General features: G+C 37.9%; 1 protein-coding gene across 6 annotated transcripts in view; it reads right to left on the bottom strand.

The window, feature by feature from the left end:
- LOC308618649 (uncharacterized protein) overlaps positions 1-19,105 on the bottom strand; it is a 42,478-nt gene that overhangs the window by 20,957 nt on the left and 2,416 nt on the right. For 5 of the 6 annotated variants that reach the window (XR_014016045.1, XR_014016046.1, XM_081236796.1 and 2 more), the window contains exons 2-4: positions 18,756-18,845; positions 16,187-16,394; positions 15,601-15,719 (exon numbers count right to left, since the gene is read on the bottom strand). Coding sequence is in view for 3 of the 6 variants with exons in the window: in XM_081236796.1 (XP_081092922.1) it covers positions 15,601-15,719; positions 16,187-16,394; positions 18,756-18,845 (417 nt within the window). In the remaining 3 variants the exon portion in view is untranslated. Of the gene's footprint in view, positions 1-14,031; positions 14,192-15,600; positions 15,720-16,186; positions 16,395-18,755; positions 18,846-19,105 lie in introns of all 6 variants that reach the window. The other variant, XR_014016047.1, reaches the window with a different exon arrangement.

Here is a 19,105-nt window from a genome sequence, read left to right as displayed (position 1 = left end):
TTCACCATAGGGGCTCAACCACAGATATGAGCTAGCAGAAGAAATAATCAGGGAACCTAAAGATGGATCAATAGAGATGATTCAGCTTCAGGAGAAGAAAAAAGAAAAAGATAAAATGAACAAAGCCTCAGACGCCTGTGGGACACCATCAAACATACCTACATTCACATAATGTGAGTTCCAGAGGAAAAGGAGAAAGAAAGGAGCAGAAAAAATATTGAAGAAATAATTGCCCAAAACTTCCCAAATATTATGTAAAATATTAACCCATACATCCATGAAGCTCAACAAACTCCAAGTAGAATTTATTCACAGAGAGCCACACTTAGACATGTCACAGTCAAACTGATGAAAGTCAAAGACAAAAAGAAAATCTTGAAAATATCAATAGTAAGAGAAAAATGACATTATGTACAAAGGATCTTTAATAAGATTAAAAGCTGATTTCTCATCAGAAACCATGGAAACAGTGGAATGACATCTCAAAGTGTTGAAAGAAAAAGACTGTTAACCAAGAATTCTATACTCAACTAAATTTTTCCTTACAATGGAGGAGAAATGAAAACATTCCCAGATAAACTCTGAGGGAATTTGTCATTAGCAGATCTATCCTCCAAGAATTGCTAAAGGGATTCCTTAAGTCTGAGAAGGACACTAGATGGTAATTTGAATCCACATGAAGAAATAAAGAATACTGGTAAATGTAACTTCACAGGAAAATATATAAGAGAATAAATATGTATTTGTTTGTAATCTATTTCTTTTTCATCTATTTTAAGATAATAACATAAAGGAAGAATTATAAAATTGAATTACAGGTTTTATAATATATAATGATGTAATTTATATGACAGTAATGGTATAAAGGAGGGGTAGAAAGAAATATACTGGTGTAAATTTTTGAAAACTATTGAAATTAAGTTAGTTTTAGTTTGAACCAGATTGTCACAAATTAAGATGGTAATTGTAATCCTTACTATAAACATTAAGAAAATAATTCAAAAGATATAGTCAAAGAAATGACATGGGCATTTAAATGGTATACTAGAAAATATTTAACCCAAAACAAAGCAATACTTGTAGAGGAAATAAAAAGACACAAGACATAAAAGTCACATTGCAAAATGGATGATGTATAAATAAATCCTACTTTATTAGTTATGAGTCACTGCATTAAATGTAAATGGATTAAACACTCCATTTACATTTGGAAGAATGGGGGAAAATATGGGTCAACTGTATGCCGTCTACAAGACACACACTAAATTCAAAGACCAAATAGGTTGAAAGCAAAAGGAAGAAAAGAGAGATACTTTGTAAGCACTAATTAAAGATAGTTGGAGTGGTTGCACTAATGTCAGACAGTATAATCTTTAAAACAGAAGTTGTCACTAGAGACAAAGACATTTTATAATGATAAGAGTGTTAATCTATCAGAAAGACATAATGACTATAAACAAATATGCATCTTATACCAGAGCACCAAAATACACAGTGCAAAAATGGATAGAATAGGAGAAACAACAATTCAACAATCAGAAACTTCAATGCCACACTTTCAATAATGGATACAAGTCAGAATATCAAGAAAAAAATGGAACACTTCAACAAAACTATGAAGCGATTGTACCTAATAGACACCTATTGAATACGCCACACAACAAGAACAGAATACATATACTTTTCAAGTACACATGGAACATTTTCTAGGGCAGATCCCATGTTAGGTCATAAAACAATCCTCAATACATTTAAAAGGACTGGAGTCATACAAAGTATGTTCTCTGACCACAATGGTACTATATTATACATCAACGGCAGGATATTTTGGAAATTCATTAATATGTGAAAATTGAATTACACATTCCTAAATAATGAACAGGTCAAAGAAGTAGTATAAAAGGGAAACTTAGGGGAGAGAACTGCAAGATGGTGGAGGAGTAAGACGTGGAGATCACCTTCCTCCCCACAAATACATCAAAAATAGATCTATATGTGGAAGAACGCCTACAGAACAACTACTGAATCCTCATAGGGGACCTTAGACTTCCACAAAGGTGAGAAAATCCCCATGTAACTGGGTAGGGCAAAAGAAAAAAGAAAAAAAGAGACAATGAAATTGGGACAGGACCTGTCCCTCTGGAAGGGAGCTGTGAAGGATGAAAAGTTTCCACACACTAGGAAGCCCCCTCACTGGTGGAGACGGGACGGGGGAGCGTCAGAGCCTCAGAGGAGAGGGCAGCAACAGAGGTGTGGAGTGCCGAGCAGACAGATTACCACATGGAGGATCAGTGCTGACCAGCACTCACCAGCCTGAGACACCTGTCAGCTCACTTGCTGGGGAAGGTGGGAGCTGGGTGCTGAGGCTTGGGCTTCGGAGGTCAGACCCCTGGGAGGACTGGGGTTGGCTGCGTGAGGACAGCCTTGGGGGGCTAGTGCGCCACAGCTAGCTGGGAGGGAGTCTGGGAAAAAACCTAGGCCTGCCAGAGAGGCAGGATACCTTTGTTGTGTGCATGAGGAGAGGGGCAGCCCTGCCAGAAAAGCTTCTCTCTCTGTGTGCTCACAGATGGTAGGGCAATGCCTGCATGGGTGCGAGTGTGACCTGTGGCTGTTATCTCGGACCCCAGAGGCTGCTGCCACTGCCACCAAGGGTCCTGTGTGCAAGGCAGGTACCTGCCCACAACTTCCTAGCAGCCTGTGCAGCCTGCCACTGCTGAGGGTCCTGCGAACCAGGACCAACTTCCCTGGGAGAAAGCATGGCGTGCCTCCTTAGGCTCTTGCAACTTCACAACGGCCTCTGCCACTGCAGGCCCTCCCCGCACATCCCAATTATGACTGCTATATCCCTCTCCCCCCAGCCTGAGCAAGCAAGTGAGACCTAATCTATAGCTGCTGCTTTGCCCCCTCTTGCCTGGGCAGGCAACAGACGCCTGAGGGCAGCTACATGCAGAGGCGGGGCCAAAACCAAAGCTGAACTCCAGGGGCAGTGTGACCAAAAAAGAGAAAGGGAAGTATCCCCATGCAGCTCAGGAGCAGTGATCAAATCCCTGCAATCAGCTGGGTAAACCCTGCATCTGTAGAATACCTGAATAGACAATGAGTGTTCCCACAGTTGAGGCTGTGGACTTTGGGGGCAACTGTAGACTTTGGGGGCAAGTACACGCAGGACTAAGGTCAGGTCAGAGTCTGAGCTGGCCCCACAGTGCCCACAGCAGGTCCAGAGACCCACCTAGAGGTACCCGAGGGCTTCCTGCGGAAGCAGGAATTGGCTGTGGCTCACTGTGCGGCCAAGGACACTGACAATGAAGGTTACAGGAAAATATCACTACTTTTTTTTTTTTGGTTCTGTTGTTTTTTTATTATTATCATTTTTTAAATTTTACTTTTAAATTTACTTTTCTTTTTATGCTTTTATTTTTAAAATATATTTTACTTAATTGTTTTTACCTAATTCTACTGTACTTTTATATTGTGCTTTTTCCTTGTGTTTGTTTTTTCCTTTCTTTTGCTTTGTTTTATTTTAACTGTATTTTATATTTTTCTATTTTTACTTTACCTCTCTGTCATTTTGTATTTTTTCCTTTTGTTTTCATCTTTCGTCTTTACATTTTGCTTTATCGTTTTTGTATTTCTTTTATGCTTTCAGTGCCTTTTTTCAGTTTGCATTCTGCACTTGATTTGTTTCTGCTTTTATGTTTTTGTTAGTTTTCAGTGTTTGTTTTGGCTTTGGATTTGTTTATTGGTTTGGTTCCTCTCTTCTTTGTTTTCTCTTTTTCTTCTTTTGTTTTTTTGTGAGTGCCTGTGTGTATGTTTCTTTGTGTGATTTTGTCTGTTTAGCTTTGCTTTTACCATTTGTCTTGGGGATTTGTCCGTTTGTTTGTTTGGGTTCTTTTCTGTTTTTTCTTTATGATTTGGTTTTTCTTCTTCCTATTCTTCCACACTGTGTGGCTTGCAGGGTCTTGGTGGTCCAGCAGGGGATCAGGCCAGAGCCTTGGGGGTGGGAGAGCTGAGTCCAGCATGTCAGACCACCAGAGAACTCCCAGCCCCTTGGAATATTAATCAGTGAGTGCTCTGCCAGAGGTCTCTGTCTCAACACAAAGACCCAGCTCCACCCAACGGCCAGCAAGCTCCAGTGCTGGATGCCTCACAGCAAACAACTAGCAAAACAGGAACACAACCCCACCCACTAGCAGACAGGCTAGGCTACCTAAAGTCATACTAAGCTCAAAGACACCGCAAAACACACCACCAGATGTGGCCCTGCCCATCAGAGGGACAAGATCCAGCTTCACCCACCAGAACATAGGCTCCAGTCCCCCCCACCAGGGAGCCTACACAAGCCACTGAACCAAACTCACCCACTAGGCACAGACAACAGAAGTAAGAGGAATTACGACCCTGCAGCCTGCAGAAAGGAGACCCCAAACACAGTAAGTTAAACAAAATGAGAAGACACAGAAATATGCAGCAGATGAAAGAGCAAGGTAAAAACCCACAAGACCAAACAAAGGAAGAGGAGATAGGCAGTCTACCAGAAAAAGAATTCAGAGTGAGGATAGTAAAGATGATCCAAAATATCGGAAATAGAATGGAGAAAATACAAGATATATTTAACAAGGACCTAGAAAAACTAAAGAACAAACAAGCAGTGATGAACAACACAATAACTGAAATTTAAAATAGTCTAGAAGGAATCAATAGCAGAATAACTGAGGCAGAAGAACAGATAAGTGACCTGGAAGACAGAATGGTGGAAATAACTCCTGCAGAGCAGAATAAAGAAAAAAGAATGAAAAGAATTGAGTAAAGTCTCAGAGACCTCTGGGACAACAGTGAATGCACCAACATTACAATTGTAGAGGTCCCAGAAGAAGAAGAGAAAAAGAAGGGGTCTGAGAAAATATTTGAAGAGATTAGAGTTGAAAACATCCCTAACATGGGAAAGGAAATAGTCAATCAAGTCCAGGAAGTGCAGAGAGTCCCATACAGGATAAACCCAAGGAGAGACACACTGAGACACATATTAATCAAACTATCAAAAATTAAATCCAAAGAAAAAATATTAAAAGCAGCAAGGGAAAAGCAACATATAACATGCAAGGGAATCCCCATAAGGTTAACAGCTGATTTTTCAGCAGAAACTCTGCAAGTAAGAGGGGAGTGGCATGATATACTTAAAGTGATGAAAGGGAAGAACCTACAACCAAGATTACTCTACTCAGCAAGGATCTCATTCAGATTTGAAGGAGAAATCAAAAGCTTTACAGACAAGCAAAAGCTAAGAGAATTCAGCACCACCAAACCAGCTCTACAACAAATGCTAAAGGAACTTCTCTAAGTGGGAAACACAAGAGAAGCAAAGGGCCTGCAAAAACAAACCCAAAACAATTAAGAAAATGGTAATAGGGACATACATATCAATAAATTACCTTAAATGTGAATGGATTAAATGCTCCAACCAAAAGACACAGGCTTGCTAAATGGGTACAAAAACAAGACCCATATATATGCTGTCTACAAGAGACCCACTTCAGACCTAGGGACACATACAGACTGAAAGTGAGGGGATGGAAAAAGATATTCCATTCAAATGGAAATCAAATGAAAGCTGGAGGAGCAATACTCATATCAGATAAACTAGACTTTAAAATAAAGAATGCTACTAGAGAAAAGTAAGGACACTACATAATGATCAAGGAATCAATCCAAGAAGAAGATATAACAATTATAAATATATATGCACCCAACATAGGAGCACCTCAATACATAAGGCAACTGTTAACAGCTATAAAAGAGGAAATCGACAGTAACATAATAATAGTGGGGGATTTTAACACCTCACTTACACCAATGGACAGATCGAAACAGAAAATTAATAAGGAAACACAAGCTTTAAATGACACAAGAGATCAGATAGATTTAATTGATATTTATAGGACATTCCATCTGAAAACAGAAGATTACACTTCCTTCTCAAGTGTGCATGGAACATTCTCCAGGATAGTTCACATCTTGGGTCACATATCAAGCCTCAGTAAATTTAAGAAAACTGAAATCATATCAAGCATCTTTTCTGACCACAATGCTATGAGATTAGAAATTAATTACAGGGAAAAAACGGTAAAAAACACAAACACATGGAGGCTAAACAATACGTTACTAAATAACCAAGAGATCACTGACGACATCAAAGAGGAAATCAAAAAATACCTAGAAACAAATGACAATCAAAACATGATGACCCAAAACCTATGGGATGGAGCAAAAGCAGTTCTAAGAGGGAAATGTATAGCAATACAATCTTACCTCAAGAAACAAGAAAAATCTCAAGTAAACAACCTAACCTTAAACCTAAAGCAATGAAAGAACCCAAAAAAACCCCCCAAAGTTAGCAGAAGGAAAGAAATCATAAAGATTGGATCAGAAAGAAATGAAGGAAAGAACAGCAAAGATCAAGAAAACTACAAGCTGGCTGGTTCTTTGAGAAGATAAACAAAATTGATAAACCATTAGCCAGACTCATCAGGAAAAAAAGGGAGAAGACTCAAATCAACAGAATTAGAAACGAAAAAGAAGAAGTAACAACTGACACTGCAGAAATACAAAGGATCATGAGAGAGACTACTACAAGCAACTCTATGCCAATAAAATGGACAAACTGGAAGAAATGGACAAATTCTTAGAAAAGTACAACCTTCTGAGACTAAACCCGGAAGAAATAGAAAATATGAACAGACTGATCACAAGCACTGAAATTGAAACTGTGATTAAAAATCTTCCAACAAACAAGCTCAGGGCCAGATGGTTTCACAGGTGAATTCCATCAAACATTTAAAGAGCTAACACCTATCCTTCTCAAACTCTTCCAAAATATAGCAGAGGGAGGAACGCTCCCAAACTCATTCTATGAGGCCACCATCGCCCTGATACCAAAACCAGACAATGATGTCACAAAAAAAGAAAATTACAGGGGCTTCCCTGGTGGTGCAGTGGTTGAGAGTCCGCCTGCAGGGGATGTGGGTTCGTGCCCCGGTCCGGGAGGATCCCACATGCCATGGAGCGGCTGGGCCCGTGAGCCATGGCCACTGAGCCTGCACGTGTGGAGCCTGTGCTCCGCAACGAGAGAGGCCACAACATTGAGAGGCCCGCGTACCGCACAAAAAAAATAAAGAAAAAAATAAAGAAAAGAAAATTACAGGCCAATATCACTGGTGAATATGGATGCAAAAATCCTCAACAAAATACCCGCAAACAGAATCCACAGAACACTAAAAGGATCATGCACCATGATCAAGTGGGGTTTATCCCAGGAATGCAAGGATTCTTCAATATATGCAAATCAATCAATGTGATACACCATATTAACAAACTGAAGAATAAAATCCATACGATCATCTCAATAGATGCAGAAAAAGCTTCTGACAAAATTCAACACCCATTTATGATAAAAACTCTCCAGAAAGTGTGCACAGAGGGAACCTACCTCAACATACTAAAGGCCATATATGACAAACCCACAGCCAACATCATTCTCAATGGTGGAAAACTGAAACCATTTTCTCTAAGATCAGGAAGAAGACAAGGATTTCCACTCTCACCATTATTCAACATAGTTTTGGAAGTTTTAGCCATGACCATCAGAGAAGAAAAAGAAATAAGAGGAATCCAAACTGGAAAAGAAGTAAAGCTGTTACTGTTTGCAGATTATGTGATACTACACATAGAAAATCCTAAAGGTGCCAGCAGAAAACTACTAGAGCTAATTGATGAATTGGTAAAGTAGCAGGATACAAAATTAATGCACAGAAATCTCTTGCATTCCTATACACTAACAATGGAAAATGAGAAAGAGAAATTAAGGAAACACTCCCAATTACCACTGCAACAAAAAGAATAAAATGCCTAGGAATAAACCTACCTAAGGTGCAAAAAACCTTTACTCAGAAAACTACAAGACAGTGATGAAAGAAATCAAAGACGATACAAACAGATGGAGATATATACCATGTTCTTGGATTAGAAGACTCCACATTGTGAAAATTACTATACTACCCAAAGCAATCTACAGATTCAATGCAATTCCTATCAAACCACCAATGGCATTTTTCACAGAACTAGAACAAAAAATTTTACAATTTGTATGGAAACACAAAAGACCCCAAATAGCCAAAGCAATCTTGAGGGAAAAAAACGGAGCTGGAGGAATCAGGCTCCCTGACTTCAGGCTATACTACAAAGCTATAGTAGTCAAGACAATATGGTACTGGCACAAAAAACAGAAATATAGATCAATGGAACAGGATAGAAAGCCCAGATATAAACCCACGCACATATGGTCAACTTATCTTTGATAAAGGAGGCAAGACTATACAATGGAGAAAAGACAGTCTCTTCAATAAGTGGTGCTGAGAAAACTGGAGAGCTACATGTAAAAGAATGAAATTAGAACACTCCCTAACATCATACACAAAAATAAACTCAAAATGGATTAAAGACTTAAATGTAAGGCCAGACACTATAAAACTCTTAGAGGAAAACACAGGCAGAACACTCTATGACATAAATCACAGCAAGATCCTTTTTGACCCACCTCCTAGAGAAATGGAAATAAAAACAAAAATAAACAAATGGGATCTAATGAAACTTAAACGCTTTTGCACAGCAAAGGAAACCACAAACAAGAGAAAAGACAACCCTCAGAATGGGAGAAAATATTTGCAAATAAAGCAATGGACAAAGGATTAATCTCCAAAATATACAAGCAGCTCATGCAGCTCAATATCAGAAAAAAAACAACCCAATCCAAAAATGGGCAGAAGACCTAAATAGACATTTCTCCAAAGAAGACATACAGATTGCCAACAAACACATGAAAGAATGCTCAACATCACTAATCATTAGAGAAATGCAAATCAAAACTACAATGAGGTATCACCTCACACCAGTCAGAATGGCCATCATCAAAAAATCTAGAAACAATAAATGCTGGAGAGGGTGTGGAGGAAAGGGAACCCTCCTGCACTGTTGGTGGGAATAGAAATTGACACTGCCACTATGGAGATCAGTATGGTGATTCCTTAAAAAATTAAAAATAGAAGTACCATATGACCCAGCAATCCTACTACTGGGCATATACCCTGAGAGAACCATAATTCCAAAAGAGACATGTACCACAATGTTCACTGCAGCACTATTTACAATAGCCAGGACACGGAAACAACCTAAATGTCCATCAACAGACAAATGGATAAAGAAGATATGGCACATATATACAATGGGATATCACTCTGCCATATAAAAGAATGAAACTGAATTATTTGTAGTGAGGTGGATGGACCTAGACTCTGTCATACAGAGTGAAGTAAGTCAGAAAGAGAAAAACAAATACCATATGCTAACGCATATATATGGAATCTAGAAAAATGGTACTGATGAACCTAGTGGTAGGTTCTGAGAACAGACTTGAGGACACAGGGGTTATGGGAGGCTGGGATGTAGTGAGAGAGTATCACTGACATATATACACTACCAAATGTAAAACGGATGGCTGGTGGGAAGCTGCTGCATAGCACAGGGAGATCAGCTCGGTGCTTTGTCACCACCTAGCGGGGTTGGGTAGGGAGGGTGGGAGGGAGGCTCAAGAGGGAGGGGATATGGGGATATGTGTGTGCATATAGCTGATTCACTTTGTTGTACAGCAGAAACTAACACAACATTGTGAAGCAATTATACTCCAATAAAGATGTATAAAAAAATAAAAGGGAAACTTAAAAGTTCTTTGAGATGAATGAAAATGGAAACACAACATAATGAAACATATAGGATGCACCTAAAGTAGTGCTTAGAGTAAAATTAATATTGTAAATGGCTATATTAAAAAGATCTCAAATCAGTAAATTTGCCTTCCACCTTAAGCAACTAGAATTTTAATGGAAACTAAACCCAAAGAATGCAAAAGGAATCAAATAATAAAGAGTAGAGTGGAAATAAGTAAAATAAAGAATTAAAAATGAGATAATCATAAAAACTAAAAGTTCATTCTTTGAAAAAGATCAACCAAATAGATAAAACTTTAGCTAGATTGACCAAGAAAAAAGAGAGAACGCTCAAATTATTAAAATAAATGAGGGCTTTCCTGGTGGCACAGTGGTTAAGAATCCACCTGACAATGCAGGAGACATGGGTTCAAGCCCTGCTCTGGGAAGATCACAATACCGCAGAGCAACTAAGCCCATGTGCCACAACTAGTGAAGCCCGCATGCCCTAGAGCCTGTGCTCTGCAACAAGAGATGCCACCACAATGAGAAGCCTGTGCACCACAATGAAGAGTAGTCCCTGCTCACTGCAACTAGAGAAAGCCCACACACAGCAATGAAGACCCAATGCAGCCATAAATAAATAAATAAATAAATAAATAAATAATAAAATCAATATTGAAAGAAGACATCATTCTAGAACTTGCAGAAATAAAAAGAATTATAAAGGAATACTATGAACAACTATATGCCAATAAATCAGAACATTTAGAGGAGACAGAAGGGACACGTGCAAAAAACCCACAGTTACTATTGTACTTAATGAAGAAAGACTGTAAGTTTTTCTCCTAGAATGAGGAAAGAGATAAGCATGGCCCCTCTCATCACTTGTATTCAATATCATACTGGAGTTTATGCCTAGAGAAATTAGGCAAGAAAATGAAATAAAAGTACCCACATTGGAAAGGAAAAAATAAAACTTATTTATAGAAGCTATAAGCTTTTATAAAGAAACTTCCAAGGAGCTCAATAAAAATGATTAGAACTAATAAACAAATACAGCAAAGTTGCAAGATACAAGATCAGAAATCGTATTTTTACACACTTGTAATGAATAATTTGAAAATAAAATTACAAAAACAATTCCATTTACAATAGCATTAAAAAGATTAAAATACCTAGGAATAAGTTTAACAAAAGCAGTTCAAGACTTGTCCTCTGAAAAACTACAAAAACTGTTGAAAGGATTTAAAGATCTAAATAAATGTAAAGACATCCCATGTTCATGGCTCACAAGACTTAATATTGTTAAATGGTAATACTCCACAAATTGATCTACTGATTCAGAACAATCTCTACCAAAATCCTAACTCGATATTTTTGCAGAAAATACAAGCTGATCCTAAAAGTTATATGGATATGCCAGGGACCAAAACGTTCTTGAAAAAGAACAACAAATTTTAAGAACTCACACTTCTAATTTCAATACTTACTACAAAGCTACAGTAATTCAGACTGTGTAGTACTGGCATGAGGACAGAAATAGAAATCAAAGCAAGAGAACCAGAGCTCAGAATTTATGGTCAGTTACTCTTATATTTACAACTGATTTCTGACAAAAGTGACACAAAAATTAAATAAGGAAAAATAGTCTTTTCAACAAATGGTGGTATAACTGGTTTATCCACATTCAAAAGAATGAAGTTGGACCCCCTACCTCAAACATTATGCAAAACTAAACTCAAAACAGATCATACACCTAAGTGTAAAAACTAAAACTTTCAATCTCTTAGGAAAAAAAAAAAGAAAGAACTTTGTGACTTAGTGTTCTTACATATGATACCAAAAGCACAAGGAACAGAAGAAAAATAAATTGGAACGCATCACGGTGAAAAACTTTGTGCTGCAACTGATACCATCAAGAAAGTGAGAAGACAACCCACAGAAAAGAAGAAATATTTGACAATGTTTTATCTAAGAGACTTGTATCCAGAATACATAAACAACTCTTATAACTCAACAGTAAGAAAACAAATAACCCAAAATATGGGCAAAGGATTTGAATAGACATTTCTTCAGGAAGATATACAAATGGCCAACAGGTACATGAAAGTATGTTTAACATCATTATTTGGTAGGGAAATGCAAATCAAAACTACAAATGAGCTACCACTTCATACCCACTAGGATGGCTAGAAAGAAGACAGACAATAACAAGTGTCGGCAAGGATGTGGAGAAACCAGAACCCCTGTATGTTGTTGGTGGGAATGGAGTGGTATAGTCACTTTGGAAAACAGTTTGTTAGTTCCACAAAAAGCTAAATGTAGAACTAGCATATAACCCAGTCATTTTACTCCTAGAAATATGCTTAAGGGTAATGTAACTATTTGTCCACACAAAAACTTGTACACAAATACAAATAAACATTCTGTACAAATGTTTGTTATTCATAATAGCCCCAAATGGAAATAATCCAAATGTCCATCAACTAATGAATGGAGAAATAAAATGTGTATATCCATAAAACAGAATATTACTCAGCAATGACACATGCTATAGCGTGGATGACCCTTGACAACATTATGCTAAGGGAAAACATTACGTCAGTCACAAAAGAACCACATATCATATGATTCCATTTTCATGAAATGTCTAGAATAGGCAAATCAATAGAAATAGAGAGTAAATTAGTAGTTTCCTAGGGCTGGGAGATATGGAGGAGTGGGGGAATGGCAGATGAAGGGTAAAGGGTGTCTTTTGGGGGCGATGGAAATGTAGTTAAATTAAATGTGGCAGTGATCGCACAACCCTGTGAATATACTAAAGTTACTGAACTATATATGTTAAATGGATGAATTGTAGGGTATGTGAATCATATCTCAACAAAGCTGTTAATAAAAAGAATTCTTAAATTGATCTTTCCTCACTCCTAATGCATGAATCTCCTGTTGTGATGACAATTTAGCTTCTATCCCAAACACTTTTAGCAACTGGCAGCTCACTGTTTTGTGAATCTGTTTTATGGACAGCATATCAGTTACAAAGGTCTTTTTCATGTTGATCTGAAATGTGCCTCTTGTTTCATCCAGCCATAGTCTTTTAAAATAACCTCCAGAGCCATCTGAATTCACCTCAATCAGAGGAGGGGCAGCACAAAGCCCAAATCGAGTGCTCAGACATGTGTTTGTCTGACAGTGTGTTAAGTAGAGATTTTAAGATAAAAATTATTCGAAGATTAGAAATCTGTACATTTCTAACTTGAATTTCCAAACTGCAATAATCAGATGGAGCCGAGAGGTATCTGCCCACCTTTAGATGGGACTTATTCTACCTAGTAAGTCACCATCCTCACCACTCCACATTGGATTTTGAAAATATGCATGGGGTGAGAGCTACAGCTATTGCCACTGATTTGAAAGGTTTCAATTTGGGAAAAAGGTTTTGAGTAGGAACTGCAAATACAGGTGCTGCCAAGAAACCAGGCATGGCTTAGAAATGAGTGTAGCAGGTGTGCCTAATAGGGAGTGGTGGGGACTGTGGCTCACTAGACAGCACATAAAGGGGGAGACACAACTCAGATTAATAAACTACTTGCTTTGATATGAAATCGCAGGACTGACTAAGACAGTTTTACCACTAAAAGTAACCAGGGGCTTCCCTGGTGGCACAGTGGTTAAGAATCCGCCTGCCAATGCAGGGGACATGGGTTCGATTCCTGGGCTGGGAAGATCCCACATGTTGCAGAGCAACTAAGCCCGTGCGCCACAACTATGGAGCCTGTGCTCTAGAGTTCATGAGCCACAACTACTGAGCCCATGTGCCACAACTACTGAAGCCTGTGCACCTAGAGCCCGTGCTCCACAACAAGAGAAGCCACCACAATGAGAAGCCTGCACACCGCAATGAAGAGTAGCCCCCACTCGCTGCAACTAGAGAAAGCCCGCGCATAGCAACAAAGACCCAATGCAACCAAAAATAAATAATAAATTAATTTTTAAAAAAACCTGATGAATCTCCAACATAAAGAGTTTAATTATTTTTTTAAAAAAGAAAAGTAACCAGAGTACTTTTTACAAATTATCAAGACCAGAAAAGTCATTCAAGAGGGAGGAAAAATCTAGGTCTACAGCCTGGCTTCAAAAAAGTACTGGAGAGAAACTGAATAAAGTTGTTTGCTAGTTGTGCCTCATGAGTTCTTTAGTCAAAGTAATAGTTACTGAGTGTGTGTGTGTGTGTGTGTGTGTTTTCAGATAAATTACATTATTTAGTACTGACCTTGTTAAAAGCCTCATCCTCTGTTTTATAAACTCTCAAATACTTCTCAAAAAAGAGGTTGACATACGTTGTCTTACTTCATCAGGTACTTTGGACGAGGATTCTGATGCTCCTACAGCCCTCTTCTGATGAGCCACTTTATGTTTCAACATCTTGTTAACTACAAAATTGATTAGAGAAAAGAAGAATACATGTGTGTTCTGTTTAACATTCCTACTATGTGTATGAAAGTATAACTATCTTAGGTAAGTTTTATATCCAGAATTAAATTTAAAAATAATTTCATTTTAAATTCATCAGAAGTAGAATAAATGCAAGGCATAAATTATCTACACTCACAAAAGGGAGACGTGGGACAGCTGCCTGTATGTCCACCATTATTAAGGCTGATCTGATTACTCATCTAATCCCTTTGCTGTTTCCACATCCAGATTCTTAGAACCATGGTTTGGTCCTCTGATCAGCGTACAGGAAGGTGTGAAGTTTACTATTCTTTTTTTAAAAAATAAATTTATTTATTTATTTATTTTTGGCTGCATTGGGTCTTCGTTGCTGCACGAGGGCTTTCTCTAGTTGCGGCAAGCGGGGGCTACTCTTTGTCGTGGTGCGCAGGCTTCTGATTGCTGTGGCTTCTCTTGTTGTGGAACACGGGCTCTAGGCACGTGGGCTCAGTAGTTGTGGCGCACAGACCTAGTTGCTCCACAGCATGTGGGATCTTCCCGAACTAGGGCTCGAACCCGTGTCCCCTGCATTGGCAGGCGGATTCTTAACCACTGCACCACCAGGGAAGTCCCAGCTTACTATTCTTAAAACAAATATATGTCCCAATGCCTTTCAGTTACCTTTTCATTGAGAAAAATGTTTGGACTTAAATTTATGACAATCTTTGCATATTCAATATTAAAACGATCCCAGCTAGAAACAAGGTGAGCATTCCTTTCGACAGACTTAAAAAGACTAAGAATTCTAGGATGAGTTAATCTACCTCACTTTTAGGAGGGACAAAGCCTTAAAACTGACCGGTAGTTTTCTGCTAAAGAATATTTGGTAAAAAGAAAAAAAAAAAACACATCATTGCCACAAGTAGGGGAAAATTGACTAAAGAGGAAAGGTTGTACTATCATATTACTAGTGGGCATTATTTTCTAAAGGTCTGTCTCTCTGTCTCCCTGTCTCTCTCACATATGTACACATATACACCCCTCACTGGATGTGGCCTGAAAGGCATATTCCAATGTAAAACTTTTCTCTGAAAAACTCTGAGGCAGCTTAAATTAATCATAGCTACAGATATTTTAGGTCTGAAAAAATGCCTAATGTTTCCAAGGATAGGAAAACCAAATTAACCAAAAGTGACGCACAGGCACACATCCCATGAAAATATGAAAATAACTATATCTAAGGGTAACCAAAAAAGGTTGAAATTTCTCTTCAATAGGTTTGGCATTTATCTGAATTAGGGGTCTTCAGAGAGAAGAATATACCCACTCTCCAAGGGGCTCTATATATGGGTAGGATATGATGGTAATTAGAAATAAAATTATTATCTTCAGACTTAGTTTATAGTACCTTTACAGGAAAAGAAGCAATACTTTTCACAGGAATGTGTGATCTGTTTGGCTTTGCAGTTGGATTTTCCTTTGAAAGAACTACATCCACATGAAGGCTGTCTGATGTACATGAATTTTCTAAGAAGTTTAAAATGAACGAGAGAAAAAGGAGAAGGTAAATTTTAATGTCATTGGTCTCAGATGATGAGTTTATTTCAATCATCAACTCAAAATTCCACAATGCTTCATTTATAGGCTTGATCTATATATATACATATATATTTTTTTCTGGAAGAAAACAAAATGCTAACACAAAAGGGTCCCAATAACCAACTCCAGTATAACCTAGAACAAATTTAAATAATTTATAAAGCAACTTGCTCCATGTAAGAATGCATGCAAAATACTACCATTTATTGCCTAGCATATAGAGATAAACAATATAAATGATTTAGATATCATGCTAATCGTATTATTTCATGTAAAGCTCTAGGTGATTGACTTAACTATAATTGGGAATATATGGACTTCATAAGAAACATTTTTTAAATAAGGTAAAACCACATTTATTAAATAAGTGACTTAAAAAAGAGATTTTCTCATACCTCCTGAGGCTTTCCTTTGGGTCTGAGAGGCTGGACATGCAAATGTTTTTTTTTTCTGTTCTGAAGTGGCAGCAACAAAAGCCTGCCCACCCTTAATGGCAGCCATTATCTGCACTGCCTGTTGCTGGGCCTGAAGGATTCCAGTGTGACTAATTAATGGTGGAACCGGTCCCCTGGATGGGCTAGTGATCTCTTTACTGGTTGGAACCTATAGAGCATCAACATAAAACAAAAAAATCCTGATTTTAAAAATGGATAAGATGGATAATTTCACTTTCCTTTCGCACAAAAGCTCTTTGGAATTGACTCCATTCACAATACTACATGTAGTCCGATACACACATAATTGGAATATTCCCAGAAATAAACTGAAATAATAAAACTGAACAACAATTTAAGCATATGATTTGAGACATTTTTTCTTGAAATAAGAGAGAAAATTAAATCTTATAAGATAATGACACTTTGTATGCAGGTAGAAGTGGTAATAAGACATATCCTACTGAAGTTATTGAAATTCAAAGTTAAGAAAAGAATCCATTAGGTAACCTGGCAGACGTATCAGGTGACCCATACAGGGAGAAATAGCAGGCTAGCATCAGACTTCTCCACAGCAACATTCATTATGAGAAAAGAAGGGAACATATGAAAAAATGTTCAGCTTCACTAGTAACCAAAGAAATGTAATATAAACTAAGGAAATAAAATTTCACTCTGATTTACAGGTTTAAAAAATGATAATACCCATTTTTTGTAAGGTTTGTGGGAAGGGAACCCTGGAACACTGTGTAGGACTGTAAATTGTCACAACCCTTCTAGAAGGCAATATGGTAACATATATATATATATATATTTTGCTGTACGTGGGCCTCTCACTGTTGTGGCCTCTCCCGTTGTGGAGCACAGGCTCCAGACGCGCAGGCTCAGTGGCCATGGCTCACGGGCCCAGCTGCTCCGCGGCATGTGGGATCTTCCCCGACCGGGGCACGAACCCGTGTCCCCTGCATCGGCAGGCGGACTGTCAACCACTGCACCACCAGGGAAGGCCGGTAACATATTTTTAAAATCATAAAAATCTTTATCTTCTTTTGCCCAGTTACTTCTTTTTGTGAGAATGTATTCTTTAAAAATTGCTGATGAAACCGACAATCATTTAAATGTAAGAATTTGGGGGGACGTTATATAGCACAGTAATGTGAAAACTAACCACCACATCACTTGCAATTAAAGAGAAACAAGGTTAGCCTCCTAAAAACTTTTTTCATAAGAGAGAAGGGGAGAGAAACTAGTTTAGTAAATATCTATAATATCTGACCCCGGGATGTGCAGGTATTCACTATCTCCATTTCACGGATATGGAAAATGAAACAGAGAAATTAAGTAATTTGCTCAAGGACGTTCAACTATTCTGTTAAGAACTGGAATTCAGGGTCTTAATTGCGACTTGGAAGCATAAAGCCTTTTTATGCCATGCAGAAGATTCTGCTGTCAGTATGTACCAAGTAAAAATAATACAGAGACTAGAGCAGAGAAATAAAGTTTGTGTTAAATAGCACTTTTTAACACAAAAGTGTTAAAGGAATAATACTTGCTGCAGTGTTTGTACAGTTCCTTTACATGTCATAAAAGAACTTCAGCATTTATAATATAAATTTACAAGAGGTTCAAATTGCTTTGCAAAACTACAGTCAATTCCCCTTACTTACGCTAGTTAAGTTCTATAGAGTCCCGCAAACAATGAATTAGAAAATACTGAACCATTACTCCTAGGTGCAGGTGAGTATCTGGTCACAGCAGTTTCATCAACCAATGAATACATAACCTTGTTATATGCGTGTTTCTGTTTAAAGATACTTCATTTAGTATATAATGCTGATTCATCAACGCTGAATTTGTGGTCAACAGCACTAATAACTCGTGCCTGAACAAAGTTGTTTAACACACATTTTCTCTGTAAGGCACAGCACAGCCTTCTTGCGCCAAGGAACACTAGACAGCACTATACTTGGGGACCATTTTAAATAACAAAATCACCAACAAAACACACAAAAATGCAGAAAACATGGCACCAGACAGACTCAGGTAAGGACCTTGGTTAACAGTATGACAGCTGAACAAGAAGTCAGTGTTGCCTTGTTCAACCTTAGTTGGGAACGTGCATGTCAGGCGATTCAATTCAATTTTTTGGCCACTGCGCCTGTGTACAGAGGACCACAGAAGCATGAGTCTTGATTTTAAAGTTACAAATTAATTTTACTGAAGAGGCAAATTTGCAAATACAGAATCTGAAAATAATAAGGATTGACCATTTTAATTTATAGTTAAAAGGTTATACAAAAACAACATACCTTCTTTTAATGAAAACGTTAGATAAAATGAAGGTTTCAGAAAATGCTTACAAGTAGGCAATAAATTTATTGACTGCCCACTTGTGCCCCCTAGTGGATAATAGGATAACAAGTACTGGAATATACTTAAAGCTTGAAATGACAAGGTAGGTACTTCATAACCTGCTGAGAGAGACAGGGAGGGTGGGAAGTGCGATAGAAAGAGAAACAAAATGACTCACATCAAACTTGGCAGTGTGCGCAATTCTCCTTTTTGGTCCAGAAACGTTTTGGTAATACTGCATATCTAATTCCATTTGCTTTCCTGAAGGCTAATGGGAAAAAGATAAGACATCCAATTTCAGTGTAGTAAAAGCAAAGTTATGTTTCCCGAACAGCCACAGGAATCCAAGCTACAAAATACTAGGCAAATTATTAAAAAATAATTCAGAAAAAATAATTTAATTTGGATAATCTGACATGCATAGATTCCTATAAAAGATACCTCTAATTTGGGAAATCAACTATAAGTTACTGTACCTAATACCAGGGTCTCTGGAAAACGTCAAGTCTGCAAGACATGATGGCTGGC

Source organism: Mesoplodon bidens, assembly GCF_964165515.1.
Source record: "Mesoplodon bidens genome assembly, chromosome: 6".
Classification (NCBI taxonomy): domain Eukaryota; kingdom Metazoa; phylum Chordata; class Mammalia; order Artiodactyla; family Ziphiidae; genus Mesoplodon; species Mesoplodon bidens.
This window is presented reverse-complemented; position numbering and strand designations above follow the sequence as displayed.